Source organism: Barbatula barbatula (genome assembly GCF_947034865.1).
Source record: "Barbatula barbatula genome assembly, chromosome: 1".
In the NCBI taxonomy this organism is placed as follows: Eukaryota; Metazoa; Chordata; class Actinopteri; order Cypriniformes; family Nemacheilidae; genus Barbatula; species Barbatula barbatula.
Genome location: NC_136766.1, coordinates 13,303,768 through 13,319,558, shown reverse-complemented (window position 1 = coordinate 13,319,558; position 15,791 = coordinate 13,303,768). Strand labels below are relative to the sequence as shown.

Below are 15,791 nucleotides of genomic sequence, written 5' to 3'. Positions count from 1 at the left end.
TGACATTTTGAATAGAAGGCACAAGAATGTTGTGCTTTCTAAACTGTATCAGCAAAACGGCAAGATTCAACCTAGATCAAACTTTTTTTTTGATCCATTCTAAAAACAAATCGTTACTTTGTAGTTAGACAGCAATAGTTTTCAGGATTGCATGATTATGACTAAATAAAATGAATTACTTGATGTCTTTTCTCACTGTTGTAAGTTGCTTTGGATAAAACTGTATGCTATAAGCAAATAACAAGCAGTTACATCCCAAATGCAGAAATACCTCACGCGTGATCCAGCTCTTTAATACAGCACATCCAACAAGAAACAACAGGAACATGGCATACGTCCTACGTGACCATCTTTCCTGGTCTGCCGATATATCCTCTTTGACAATAACATAGGTGGAATAAATAACAAAACCTGTATTTTTAGCTGCTTGTTGAGAGCAGCCTCAGCAGGTTACCGTGAAGAATAGCTAAGGGCTATAGCTCCACCGAGCATGCCTCTCTACCTTATACATGGCTGCAGTCTTCCTGCACGGCAGGGAAGGGCCTGCAGCATTCCTCTTCCAAGGCCCTTTTGGGAAATTGGTGTCAAGTCTAATTCAGGTGCGCTGAAGTTGTTTTTTATGTAACCATTACACTTTCTTTTTTAACAAAGTGCACATTGACCTTTCAATATGTGGCTACCCTGGGAGAGGAAAGAATGCAGGACTTCGCTGGTAGACAATAGCGAGACCCACCGCTGGAAAGCACTAAAAGCAATGAAAAGCTCTGCACGTCTCTACGAGTGTGAATGCGATTCATGGGACGTGCAGCTATGAGAAGCCGCGTCCTCATTCAACCTTTGTGTTTCGGTCGTTACTTGTGCTACAGCGAACCATATGAAAACCATGAAAATTGTGAAAACAGATGATATATGAGTGTTCACACATTAACCCCATCTATCTTTTTAGAAAAAGAGCATTTATTTCAAAGTTTTTTTGCTTCTTGGATCGAAGCACATAATAAAGCAACAGTACAATGTTCATAAAATATAAGTGTGATGCTGTAATATTTTCCTTACATGTTGAAATACTGATATTTGTATGTATACTAAAATAAGAACTTTTAAAATTGTACAAATAGTTACCATAAAATTGACATAAAAATTATCCATTTCTCACTGTGACAGAACAGATCGCTATTTTCTCGCAAAGGAGAATAAAATAAGCCATTAAAGAAAGTAAGAAATGGACGAAAAATGAAAATAATGATATCATCATAATGAAAAAAGAGAAAGATTTACATAAACTCATAGGAGTAAGATTGATCCTCAAGAGACATATTTCGCACATTGTACTGTACATACGTTATAAGGACTTTAGCTCGCTTTAGGATATAGCTTTCAAGTTACAAAAAATGCACTGTGTAGCAAGAGTGTCCATTAGTTAAGGCGATTTTTGAGCTCACAGGTCTTCGTGATTGTTCATAGATGGAACTGGGTTGTAGTTTTTTTTCTAGGTGCCAGAAATACACTGCGTCTATTTTGCTGGATCCATATGCTTCTACGTATTAAAAAAATGAAGAAAAAAAAACAAGAGGATCTGTTTGGACAATTTCTCCAAAGACAACATGGAGGTGCTACAGAAGTTACGAGTCTTAATTTGCTGACGTTCTTTCCAGATTTCTTAATAAGGCAACTGTTTTTTCTTCTTTCACAGTATCAACAAATCCATGTCTGCCTGTGATCCACCTCCATACCCTCAAACCTGTAGGAACCTATAAACATTAAAAGTGAAACATACTGTTCATAAACAACACCATCACGTATTTCTTGATTTCGGACACGCCAACACATCCCGCAGAGTGTCTGTTTTTCTTTTTGTGAACTTTTTATTATTCCTATCCTTCTGGCTCCCCCACAACACATTGCTTTGACCCTTAAGCGTCTGGTATACTGCAAGTATACGCAAAACTAACAACCTAAAGTTTACTATAAATCGATAAACTCATGGAATACTTATAGTAAACTTCACGAAGAACACACAGTTAGTGGAGGAGGCTAGCGTGGAGGGAGGTGAAATAACACTTATTTGAGCGAACGTTAAGAGTTGTCGTCGGCCGAGTCTTTGGTGCCGTAAAGATCGGCGAGTTTCTTGAAGCGTGGCCCCCAGCTTTGGAGGTAATCATAGTCCAGGTCGGAATCTGTTGTCACCGACTCCAATGAACTGAGAGAGCCGGCAACAGAGCCCCTGCCTTCGTAACCGTAGATCTGAATGGAGTCGTACGGGGGCGCCGTGGGGTCATTGTCTGCGTCGGTAATCCGTGTTTTGATGAAATCGTCTACATCCACGCTATGACCGATGGGCCTCATACCGGGACGCATGGCATACTGCAGCTCGGGCTTGATGTCCTTACGCGGCAGGAAGCCGTTGGCACCGTCTGGGTTCTGTAAGGTGGCGATGTCAAACGCTTCAGTGTCCTCTTCTCCGCCTCCCTCGTCGTCATAGGTGATGATGTTTTCTCGAATGTCTTCCTCCTCAAACACGATCAAAGGCTCCTTCTTCTGGCGGCGTAGGGCCACAAACAGCACCACGATGGCTGCGGAGAAGCAAACAAACGTCAAGCAAAAACTAATGGTGTGCGAGAATAGCATCTCCCACCAGTTCTCTTATTATAGTTACTGGAGATACAATGACAAATAGTCCCTGCTACATACAATGTAATAATGCCGCTCTTTAGTAAGTCAGCATAACGTGAGACAGCTAATATATTTTGGAGAATGATCATGTGCAGCATTACAGGTCTAAAATAGGCCGTTGAATACATTTAAAATCCCAGTTGTGAAGATGTGATCAGGTTCTGGGCTGAGCAATGTGAATAAATGATGGTGTGCATCTTAGCCTCTCTGTAAAACATCGGTTCTATGAAATACTTCAACTTCAGTGTGTTGTGGACTTGAAATGCAAATATTGATGTGCATTATGTCCCTATAAGAGTGCTTAAACCAACCGAGCTAGACCGCTCTTATGAACACATGGCTGCACAAATATTATTGGAAATGCAAGGATAAAAACTATTTCTAATAATGTAAAATGTTTTAAAATGCATAATTATGCTTACCCAGTAAAATAACTATACAGGCCAAGATGGCGATCAAGGCTCCGGTGCTGAGCCCTGCCGACAGGATGAAAGGCTCCACGTTGCAAGACAGTATGGTGTCTTTGCTGTCGCAGCTGCACACGCGGACGATCAACGTATTGGTGCTGCTCATTGGTGGCACGCCGTTGTCATTGATCTCAATAGGAAGGTGATACACATCCTGGGTCATTCTGCTGAATCCCTTCCGGATTACAAATATACTTGCAGTGCTGTCTGCGGAACAACAGAGGGACATGGAAAACACGTTTACCCAAATGAAGATGAGATTACGAGAGTTTAGTAAAAACTGAATCGTAAATGTGCTAAACAGAATCGCTATAAAGTTCTGCTCTCCTTGGAGTTTAGGTGCCATACGAATGAGTCACAGCCACCGGTAAGAGGCAATGAGGTGTGAATCCTCCGATATTAAATTCATGTTTAATATCGTGAACATTTATCAGCTTTTGGAAGTGTAATCAAAGTTAGAGCGGAGGGAACGCTATTGGTTTTATTTGCAACTGGGAGGGATGGATCAGTGCCAGAGCACTTCCCTGACTCGGAGCAAGGTCACGCTGAAGCCGTTAGATGGAGTGAGTTCATTTAGGGGTTCGGGGTTTAGTAATTTTCTCTCCCTCTGATACCACCTTCTTCAACCCTTCGGCGGCTTAGTCAGGGAAGGCCTCTAATGATCAGCGCTCGTATAGGATGACGGCGCAGACAGGCTTGATCAATCTGCCGTTATACATTAAAATTCGATATCATATGCCGTCGGGTAGATTACCACAGCAGTTGTTAAGTATCAATTTGCCACATTTGAACCGAAGAGAGTGCCACTGAGTCCTTGTTGCTTTAGTGAGGTTTTTGATGGAAAAAAAGACATGCATTTAGAAATGGCATGAAGGCATTTGGGATTTTGCCTTTTTTTGTTTAGGTCTATGTACAGTGCTTAAGAAGTTTATTAGACCGACTTGTCATAGTAAAGAGAAAACATTTTAGGAATCTGTCAAAACTTGTTTTAAAACTAAAACTAAAACAACTAAATAGTCTTTAATCATGTTGTTATACCTATATTTAAGCCGGCACATATCTCTCGGAGGTCATAAATGAATCAAACATAACATTTAACCATTAAAACGTGTTTTTCCATTATGGACTGAAAGTAAATAATTGTAATTGGGCATTTGAATAAATTAAAAATGATTTAGGGTATCACCAATACACTACTGTTTATTTAGGGCACAAACCTTACATTGAGGGATGGAATAATACTTTTTTGGCACTGACACCCTTGGCCATACGTTGTACCTCACTGTTTGTTTTTAATGCTTATGTAATTTTCATAACTTTAAGCTGTGTTACACAAAGTACAAAACAACAAAAAGTGGTGCCTCTCTGCTATACCTGCAGGTTTCTTTTTCTTTAAATGTGTGGACCACTTTTTCATTTTAGTTGGCTTGACTGTATTCTATAATCACAGCTGGTTTGACCAGAGTTGCCCTTGGCTCGTTTTACTGTCACATTCAAATATTCAAGCATTGGTGAATAGAATACATATGATACATTGATTGCTCTATTATTCTTTATCTCATTACCACCCATCAGCTCTGTTTTCCAGCAGAAACCCATAGCAGGTTGCATTTTCTTTTGCCTTAGGGATGATGATTAATAAAACATAATTTGAATCGGGCATCAAAGTTTGTCACTTTTATCACTACTGCTACACACATAGAAAACTCTACACTCCGAATAAGTGAGTTCATACAAATAGTAAAAGTTCAAGCAAGTACGTAGTCAGCAGGCCTTTATTAGGACTAATTTATAAGAGCGGCCTCTCTGCAGAGACTCATTTTAATGGAGCTTGATAGATAAATGGGTGGGCAAAGCTGTTGAAAACTATCCATTTGAAAAGCTCTGGATCCAGTCAATCTGAGTAGCCCAATCTGTCTGCCTAATATTGTTGGCTTTTGAAATGGCCTGCTAAAAAGTGCTCATCTCATTTCTCATTACGGAAGACCAAATGGGAAACAGAGAGTCATTTCTCTCTCTCTTTCCTGTCCTCTGCTTCTCTGTCCACATGGGGTCTCTCAATCTATTGCCTATAGAAATATGTGATTTTAACTATGCAGTGAATGCACATTTTACTCATATACTGCATATGCTCTAAATTGATACGTTTGTTTATTATCAGCTGCTACTTCACAGTTGTGTGATGTGTCTGCAGTATATTGTTTTTGTTCTTATATTGCCTTTTATTTGGAAATGCATGTATTTTGGCTCTCAAATCATCTTTAGCAGTAACTAAAGGACTATTCAAAGTAAACGTTATTGTTATTATTATTATTGATGTCAGTATCATTGTTAATGACGTGACATGGCTGGTCATATGATCTCAACGTCCCCTGAGATGCTCCATGCAAAACAAAAGCAGATCATTTTGGCTCACTGATATAAAAGTCTTCAGTCATTTTTTTAATTAGCATGAAATTACTGACTGCACCTCTACACTACAACAGATCATTTGGGAGTCTGTAGAAAAATCTGCTTTTAGAAGAAAGTTTTCACAGGGGAAACTTTTGAGAGCAGTGTTCTATTAAGGAACAAGGTATTTAATCATCAATCAAACAATAATTATACTGGCAACAGCGACGGACTCCATTATCGCATTTCCAACCTATTGTTGGTCAAAGAGAAATATGCAAATGCAGGTTGGGTGCTGGACTACGTGGAAATCTTATTGATACATTGAGTATATCAATTACTATAGACGGTTTCAGCGTTATGTAGCCCAAACTTAACTTCCGGGAGACCTCCACAAAGAATCAATAACTGTTGAGTCGTTTTAATGTAATTTCATAAAATTAATACACATATTAAATTAAATATAAAGTAAATTGTTATATTATAACCAAGCTCAGACTGGAAGTTAACTTGGGGCCAGGGTGTGCGTCCAATGAAACCGACGATAACATATACTCTTTTGCTCAGATAACACATTTTAAATATAGAAATTAGCCATCAAGTAGTGCGCTTATATAAAAAAAACTAATCGCCCTCAAACTAAGCCCTACCCGATCATGATGGCACTCCTCATACAGTGGTAGACCTTAATCAGTGTTATATGCCATCTTTATTTATTCACACACATGTAACATACAGCCTGTTTAATATGCTGCGCTATTTTAAGCTCCTATGTCACATATCCTTTTCCAATGTGTGAAAAAACATTTTCAATGTAACTTCAACACACAACTTTACAAACTATTAAACAAAGTACTTCTAGCACAGTATCGTGCTGTCAACCTTAACTGAGGTCCATTGAGCTAAAACTAGTCTACATCAGGATGGGCTCCTCAACATGCTCCTCTGACCTGTGTGTACCCAGTAAGACTCACACACGTGACCTTCTGGAGTAAAGCATGGTGTTGAAGGTTTCCAGGGCGCACCGAGCATGATGCCTGAGAAACAGATAAAACACTGCTGTCTACCAGCTGGGTTTCTCCCACGTTTGGAATCCACAGATGGCAAAGCTCAAACGAGAGAGAGAGACGCCTCCATAATTAATAAGAGAGGAAGTTGACTTGAGTTTGCCCACCTCATCACGACCTAATTACCAACACGAGGTTGGTTGGGCCACTCTGTAGACACTCACTCCTACGCATAAATAAACTCATGGCTGGCTTGGAATTAGCTAAAATATTTTGTGTTTTCAATTGGCATATTTCCTAAGGCAGTTTACTTGGCTTGAAAGAGGAAGTTGTGCGGTGGAAATGATTGTGTAATGGGGTATTAGTGTGTAACACACCTCTGTTGTCCTTGAGGGAGAAATTGTGGTTGTTGGCGACCTCGGGGGCCAGGCTGAAGTGAAAGTGCTGGCGGTGGGTCATTTCATCCTTATCCACAGCACTAACTGTCTCGATGAGCTGTGGAGAAGACAGTTCATATCAGATCATGTTAAATTGGTTAAAACCACCAGGGCATGCCTTTATATAAATGTATGACTCTTTTATCTCTCTCATCCTGTCTCGTTCTCTTTTTCTTTCCCATCACTCACTCAAACTTCTAACTTTACAACAAAAGGAAAGCGAGCATGGCATAGATTTAATTTAGACATTGTGATAAAGTTGTGACCTCATTAGGAATGAGTAAATTTCTGCTTCCTGTAACAGTTTGGAGACTTACATTTAATAGGTAACTGAAACAGTTTTTTAATTGAAAATATATGGACGAATGCAAACACAATGACCTACTTTGCCAGGGTTGACGTTCTCACACACAAAGACTTCGCTTTGACTGGCAAATTCTGGGGCGTTGTCGTTCACATCTTTGACTTTGATATTGACTCGTACTTTTGCATCTTGGTGATGGCCACCTGCAACGACAAACCAAATCAAATAGAGACACAAATTAATTCAAGTTTGCATACAGTGTTGGATTTGCTGTGATTAAATTTAATCGGCCCGTCTAAGAACGAGACTTCAGACAAGACAAAAAGAAAGTTCCACAGGGTGTTTCACAGTCTCCTGAAATGTTCTGCTCTTATGAATGCTAGATATTACGCTTTGAAACGTAAGTGGGTTCCACGTAACAAAAGAAGATGTAGAGCTCTAGACATGAATTTCAGATGCTGAAAATTATCAAAGAGCAAAATGAAAAAGTACCAGATATTTAATCCCAACACACATAAACACTAACTGCACATGGAGGAAATCAGAGACTCACAGAAATAAATATCTAACATTTTAAGGCCAATTACACAGTGTTCGCCGAACTGAGGCTATCATTTGGAGTTTGAAGAGGTAATCTGTGGCTGTCTCTTGTGAAATCATGCCGGAGGCCTGGCGACACTACAACCACATAAGAGCAGGGTGGAGGGAGAGCTGGGGAGTTTGGTCAGGGAAAAAATGTGAAAAACGCAAGGCTACCCTGTTATTTGAAAGCCCCAAAAAACAGGGAAGTGACCTACCGATCTCTGTAGCGCTGACGGAGATGTTGTGCCAAGCTTGTGCTTCCCGATCTAAAGTTCTTGTGGTCCTAATTATGCCGTCCTCTGGATTAATAGTGAAGAACTCTTCCAAGTCTGTATAACGTGGGATCATGTATCTGGGAAGAAAAGAGTCAAATTCAAATGAACATTGACACAAGAACACAAGAAAGTTTATTGACATGACTGAAGTAAACCATATAGACATTATATACAGTTTGTACAGTTTTACTATCCTCAAACATAACAGCCAAAGCATTTTTTTAATTTTGAGGCTCTACCTGACTGGGTTGTTCATCATGTCGGTGTCTTTGGCGTGCACACGTCCAACCAAAGTGCCTGCTGGGGCGTTTTCCTCCACCTCAAAGTTGTAGCTGGGAGCCATGAATGTTGGGGGCTCGTCTGCATCTTCTACCGCTATTTTCACAATGGTGGTATCTTTGTATGGACCCCAGGCAATGAAACGGGAATCCACGTGTGGGTTGGAGGCCTCAACCTTCAGTGTATACGATCGTTTGGTTTCAAAGTCTACAGGCTGAAAACAAAAAGCCAGAACTCACTTCAGTTAATGGATTTTTGATGGATGCTATCAATACAAGTAAGATATTGCCACACATGTTGAAATATGAAAATGACCAATGTCAATTGATTGTACATTATTGCAGGACAGAAGGTTAATTACCAGCGCAAGTGTCAGAGCAGTGTTTCCCATTCATTGACGAGACTATGGCAACCCGCCATAGTTTATTGACAGATATAGACAGATTTCGTAGTAACATGTGTGTATGTTAATGAATTCCAATCATTTATAAACAGGATGCGCATGCACGCTCATTCATAAGTAGCATAATCCCGCCTATGAATTACTTAATGAATTAACATTAAAAATACGTACAAAAGCATGCTTGCTACTGTTTCAGCTTTTGCGGTTGAAATGCAGACACGCGTACTGGCCAGGATTTGAGACGTCACAGAGCCATACTGAATACAACATAGTTTGAGGTAAATACAATCTAACTAATGTTGTGCAGTGAATATTTTCAGTTGTATATTTATATACTGTATATAGTTATATATAGTTGTTTGCTCAGGCACAGAATACAGTTTGATTAACAATATTCATTGCATGGATTTACTTAATACGTTCATGTGTTTCGAGGATGCGTGGCTTTGGACAGCGAATCGCATAGAGGGTGGGATTATAATTTCAGTGCTAGCAGGCTAAAATGAGCACCTTTCCAAATCACCCACCCCAACGTAACATTACTTTGTTGTGCTGTGCTTTTCTTTACCATAAACAGTCGCCACATTATAATAACGTATGCATGCTCTGGTCAGGATAATAAAGTGATACTGCCATGCGGGGGAGTTCAACAATTGCACTCACTTGAGTCACTTAGTTTTCCTTTTAAAATGCACCAGATATCAGCATTTACCTTTAAAATATGATCCCCCAAGTGGAAAATATGTTTAGCCCCTATAGTTTCACTAAATTCTGTGGGAAACACTGGGTCAGAGACACAAAATAATCATGAAGAGATTATCAATAGATCATTAGGAACACATGAAAATGGGACTTTGAAAAATGTGTCATTGATGTTGTGTAAAAATATCGTTATTTAATAGTCATCCATGCCTAAGAAATAATGATTTTGAACAATGAATAAAGACATAGTGGTCGGATAAACCAATATTCAATCCTGTGTCTAAAAAAAGAAAAGAAAAACTTCAAAAATCTGATGAAACTAGATGGCACTGTTGTAATACATTTGAGAAGGAGACAAAATTCCAAAAAGAAGCTTGTAAAAGAAATAAAAATAATATAATGCTTCTCGCAGACATATATTTGTTCAGTTCCCAGTGTCTTTAACAATTTATATACGTTAAACACAAACGCAATTAACATGGAAGCAAATTAAGCCGCTATTATAAAAGCATCTGTGCTAAAGCGCTGGTCTGGTTTGCCTCTTTCCTCCTACATGGGCAGCTTTTCACACGTCCGACCTGTTTTCTGATTAGCCTATCTCACCCGTCATACTGCTCAGTCACAAATTACCAAGTGAGAATTGTACTCAAAGGGGACATATCGACTCAAACACACGCTCACACATACACATGCTGGCTAGCTCTGCGTTGATTGGTTCAAAGCTGTTTTTCTTGCTTCCTCATTCCCTTCCCTCCCCGTTCTATTTTCTTTTCTTTGAATCTCTTTAATGAAGCTGCCAACGCTGGAAACAAGTATGACCCAGTTCTTTCCTCCAACAGGTTGAAAACTATCCTCTGTTTATTCTGACAACACAGGTCCCTCCTATTCTTCCACTGCCCCCCTCACAATCCTTTACTTTGGCACCTAATAACTCCCGACCGAACCTAATCACAAGAACGTAATATTCACAATAATGCTACGTCTCCTCTTAATATTCAGCCTGCGTCGCAAGCCTGCAGTTGAAACAGAATACTTGATTAAAACCCTGGCAATTCCGTCAGTAATTTCGACTTTAATTTTCAACATGCTTTGAAGAGCAAAAGGTGATGATTTCCCAAGAGGTGTATCACTGAGGCATTGTGTTATTGAGTGAAACAGCGTTGCGTCAAGCTAATTGTTGTTGGCATGCCGTATTGTCTGTTCTCTCCCCCTTCTGCTCGCTTCTTCCCCTCCTTACCATTCTCTGCTGTGGCCACAACGTTTAAAAACCAGACGATGCTGACGATTCCACACTTCTGGTGCACCGCAAGCATCTCCTTAGCACAAATGACATAACTAAAATCTACAGCGGTGATTCCTCACCACATCTCGCAGTTCAAGCAAACAAAAAACGTGATGATCCGTTATACTTGCATACATTATCATTTCATCTAAATGCTCAGTTTGCCTTTCAGCCTTATGAAATTGAGCTGTGGAAAATCACCAGCAGGTAGCAGTGTTACGGCTGCAGTCAGGGTCTGTTTGGCTCTCAGGCTGAAGCTGGTTGCTCTGGGCAATGTGAGGATTTTTCTCGACCACAGGCGGTGGAGAAACGGATGGGCGGCAGTCGAACCTGAGTGGCTGCGTAATTGTCTACATAATCCAGGGCCTCAGAGCAGGGGAGCAATAACACAAGCTTCAGCTGAGCACTGCAGCTCAGCACGCCGCACGGCCCAGATGAGATACCCTCACACAGAGAGAACCAGCTATGAAAGTCAATCCTCCTCTCAGAAATAATAAGGAAGGCATGGCAGTGTCATCGGAATTATAGAGCCGAATGCTCCATACACCTGCATGTAAGACCACAACACAAGTGCATCCATGCAAATAAGAACCCAAATACAAAAGCAAATAAGCGACATGCAAATCCTCGGGGGCAGAAAGAGAGAGACGTGGTAAACGTTTGGATAGAAAATTCAAATCAACACTATCTGACAAGAACACCTCACCCCTTCCCACATTCTGTGTGCACTTTCTTCCGTTTGCAATCACTCTAACATAACAAGATACATCAATCGCACGTACTTCTTTGGCTGTCGCTTTTGCACCCTAACACCCTTTCAGTCCTCAGTGGTCTTCCTCACCTTCTTCAGTTTGATGACAGCCTCCTGGGTCTCAGAGTCTTTGGTGATCTCAAAGAAGTTCATTCCGTCGCCCTCTAATATGCGATAATCCACCAGCCCGTTCTCTGCCAGGTCCGGATCTCTGGCCTTCAGCCGGCCCACCTCCTCACCGGGAACCTTGTCCTCAGAGACTGCCATGGCGTACACACCTGTGGAGGAGGAGAATGAGTCCTGTGAGCTCTCGGGAAAGGGTGTGGGGCAACGGGGGCAGAATGTAATAAAGTGTGTAATATCTCTGAGTCACAGGCAAGACAATTCATGATCACACTGCCCACCCGGGAACCAGTTCGCTGCGTGATACCAGCATTAGCTTCAGGTGCCTTGCACCTGCGAGCTCTTAGCTGGGAGTGTACGTGTGAATTTTGTATTTTGTGATTAGAGAGTCTGCGTGTGGATGTGGGTGGGTGTATGAAGACTAAAACAGACACCTGCCTGAGGCTCGCAGAAGGACCATATGGCTGCACTCCCTGTCTGCTGAGAGCCAAACGCTTCAGTTGCGCCTACAAAAATATCTCCCACATGGGGAGGAAGTCCTCATGAAGAAAGGCCAGGGCATTTCAATCAGACTGAACAGAAAGAAAGGAAGGCAGCATTCTCATTTTGACTTTTGTGAGCTACGTTTGTAAACACGTGCAAGATTGTGGTGTAAGAGTCTGTTTCTGATAAGTGAATACATATTGAACCTAGACAGCTGACTGCCTTTTAAAGGAATAGTTGACACAAAAATAAAAATTGCTTCATCATTTACTTACACTCATGTTATTACAAACCTATATAATTTTCCTTTTTTCTAAAGAAAACTAAAGAAGATATTTTGAAGAACGCTGGTAACCAAACAATATTGGTCCCTGTTGACTTTCATTGTATTTGATACCAATTCGATCTTCTTCTGTGTTCCACAGAAAAACAATAGTCATATACAGGTTTCGTACAACATGAGAGTGAATCAATGGTTGCAGAATTTGTATTTTTGGGTGGACTATCTCTTTAAGCGAGCGGTGCATGAAATACCCGAAGCTCCGATTCTGACCAATACACAGAGCCAGACTGTTTTCTTGCATTCTAAGTTCTTCCTGAACTTTTCCATCATGCACTAGGCTCAAAACCATCGGTGAGGTAGATTTAAGGGATCCGCAAGCCTAAGCTTCTCATTGTGGGCAATAACCTTGCAATGTACAGTTTATTTTGGTCCATGAATAACGGCTTCTACAACCACCAAAACACAGGGATGGGTATGCGCTGGACTACTGGGACAAGGCTGCTTTCTGCTTTAGTAAGGAAAAAAGCTTGAAGGCCTTTTCCTACCCAGCCTGAGGCTCAGAGTGAACAAAAAAGCAGACGCTCTGAGGAGATTTATAGGGGCGATTTCTGCAACAAAAGACAGATAAAATCTATGTGCTTAGTGTGCAGTTTAATGTCACATGGGCAACACACGAATGCCGGCTTACGCCACCCAGCGCTCTTCGGGTTGCACACAAACATCGTAAATATTTTATCCAGCTTTTCACGCTCAAGAAAACTTGGTGTCATCATGTTCGCGTAGAACGTTTAGGGACATTTGAATAATTAAGCTGTGATATTTTCATGTTAACATCTGTAGCACATATTAGCAGATTCCATCTTGGTCCCTGAGGGCTTGTCAATGGTAATGTGTGGCTGGAGGGTTGAAGTGTGGAGAAGAAAGAGCTGTATACTGGCTAAAAGGAAACTCTCCTCCCTTGGTGGAGAGGTCAGTGTAATGTTATGTGTAGACCAAGGCATGGCAATAGTGACTATAATAACATCTGACAGGGATAAAGGCAAACAAAAATTGATGGATGGTTGAGAGATAGAGAAAAAGAGAGAGAACGAGTGAAACATTTATAACAGAATGAATAAATTCTCTCACCCTGAGCAAATTTAGGAGGGTTGTCGTTGACATCTGTCAGGGTGATTTTGACCTGAGTGGTTCCTGACAGTCCACCCATGTGTCCTCCCATATCCTTAGCCTGGATGACGACATCATATTCCTGTCTTGCCTCCCTGTCCATGTTGGGAAGAGCTGTTCGAATAATTCCTACAAAATGAACACAAATTTATTGCGCGCTCAATCAGCTTTCATACAGTATTGACCTTGTTCCTTTTATTTAGGACATTGCTAAGTTGGTTCAGTGCAGCTTTCCAAACAGACTTGACGTCTCAAAAAATTCTTGGTTTCACTGACACTTAACACTGAATTCAGAAAAGGATCACTCTTTGTTAAGGCTCATAAAGCGCTTAGTATAAATGAATTCTCCCATAATGCACACGGAATACATGTGGGACGGTTGTACGGTGGCTTTGTTAGTACCACATAGATAAGCCTGCAGTGAATTAGAAATGTCAGCACTGAACGGGATCAAGCAAAATATCCAGCTTTAGTTTATTAGCAGCATCTGCTCCATCCCTTCTGACTGCTGTAGGGGTTTCGACTGCCACCGGGGAATTGTAGGACTAATCTGACCACGGGTTAATTTAGCTCAGAAACAGCAAAGTTCTCTCGAAGCGTGAAAAAACTACCCTTTTCGTTCCCAATCCTCACGCTGCGGTAATTGAATTGAAGCCAAACATGACATTGCGCGTGATGCATATCTGAATGCGCGATTGGCTTCGCAATAAAAATATAATTTCTGGCGAATGTACCTGTTTGTGGCTCCACAGAAAAATAAGGCTGCCCTTGTTGGATGCTGTAGACCAGCCTGGCGCTGTTGCCGTATGTGGGGTCGTCTGCGTCTGTAGCCGTGACCTTTATGACTGAAGTACCTGAGGAGGAAGGCAACAATGTTGACTCATCAGCCATAATACCGAATCCAACACTTTTGGATCCTTCCTAAAGGTATGAAAAATCACCTCCCACTGACATTCATAGCAAGGAATCATAAATATTGTGCAATTTAGCCATTTCTCATGTTATGAACTTGAGTTTGAATGCCATTTCAAAGGCTACACCAATATTCCCTGATGCTCTAAAAATCGTTGAGATGAAAAAATATATCAAAGGTGCCTGTTGTTGCTTCAGGCTTTGCATGTGTGTGTGTGTTTTGCTCTAGCCTGGCTAATTTCCCTGAAGTCTGATTGAATTTACCAACTTGTCTCAAAGTATCTAGAATTGACCTGGCCAAAACCAGCCTTACCGGGTTCCCAGTGGTATTACATAAACTGTGAATAAGGGGGGTATTGGGGTAACAGATCGTTACCCCATGACAGGACAGCATTACTGATGATGTATTGCACATTGAAAAAGCAGTAAACACAAACACACAAACGAATGTAAACACAAACACACACACCTTGACAAGTCAGCAGTCTGACTGCAAAACAACAGTTGCAACAAGAGTACGAGTCACTTTCGGAGAGTCAGATTTCAGCTGTTTTGAATAATGCATGAGGAACAAGCTGTCAGGGAAGGGCTCATGGCGCAAGAAAAGAAGCTGACAAATATGCTTTTTTTGAGGTTCCGACTTACCGACGTTGGACATCTCGGCCACGCGAGCGTAATATGGCCCGTGGAGGAATTCTGGGGGATTGTCATTGATGTCCTGCACCTTGACAATGAACTCGGAGGGAGGCTCCCGGGGTTTGTTGGTATCTCGGGCCACAGCCTGGGCGGTCAGGGTGTATTGGGCCTGTTCTTCTCTGTCCAGAGTCTTTGTAGCATGAATGTTGCCTGTTTTGTCGTCAATGACAAAAATAGTGCCTGCACCTTCCCCTGAAAGAATGTATTTAATGTTTCCATCCCCTTGATCCACATCCGAATGGAGCTGGAAGGACAGACAGGGAGAGGGTGAATAAGGATTTTTCAGCAACAATGAAAAGAAAGAACCCTGAGACTAAAGCAGATATTTAGTGACCCATGATATCATCACATTGAAAAAAAAAAGTTCACCCAAAAATGTTAATTATTTTATGATCTGCTCACCCTCATGTCATTCAAAACCTGTTTGACTCAACACAAGATCATATATTTTAGAAGATATCTAAACAACATTTGCCCTCATTGAACTTGATTGTATGGATTTATCAAAATTTCTTCTTTTGTGTTCAACATAAGAAAGAATCACACCAGTTTTGAACAATTTAAAGGGTAAATA

At 41.0% G+C, this 15,791-nt stretch overlaps 1 protein-coding gene across 1 annotated transcript in view; it reads right to left on the bottom strand.

Annotated features, from left to right (window-relative positions):
- Window positions 1-944: 944 nt before the first annotated feature.
- cdh11 (cadherin 11, type 2, OB-cadherin (osteoblast)) overlaps window positions 945-15,791 on the bottom strand; it is a 47,145-nt gene continuing 32,298 nt past the window's right edge. The window contains exons 3-12 of the mRNA XM_079457187.1: window positions 15,167-15,461; window positions 14,344-14,463; window positions 13,571-13,738; window positions 11,644-11,831; window positions 8,376-8,629; window positions 8,077-8,213; window positions 7,361-7,482; window positions 6,916-7,033; window positions 3,096-3,347; window positions 945-2,573 (exon numbers count right to left, since the gene is read on the bottom strand). Coding sequence (XP_079313313.1) covers window positions 2,077-2,573; window positions 3,096-3,347; window positions 6,916-7,033; window positions 7,361-7,482; window positions 8,077-8,213; window positions 8,376-8,629; window positions 11,644-11,831; window positions 13,571-13,738; window positions 14,344-14,463; window positions 15,167-15,461 — 2,151 coding nt within the window. The 3' untranslated portion in view covers window positions 945-2,076. The remainder of the gene's footprint in view (window positions 2,574-3,095; window positions 3,348-6,915; window positions 7,034-7,360; window positions 7,483-8,076; window positions 8,214-8,375; window positions 8,630-11,643; window positions 11,832-13,570; window positions 13,739-14,343; window positions 14,464-15,166; window positions 15,462-15,791) is intronic.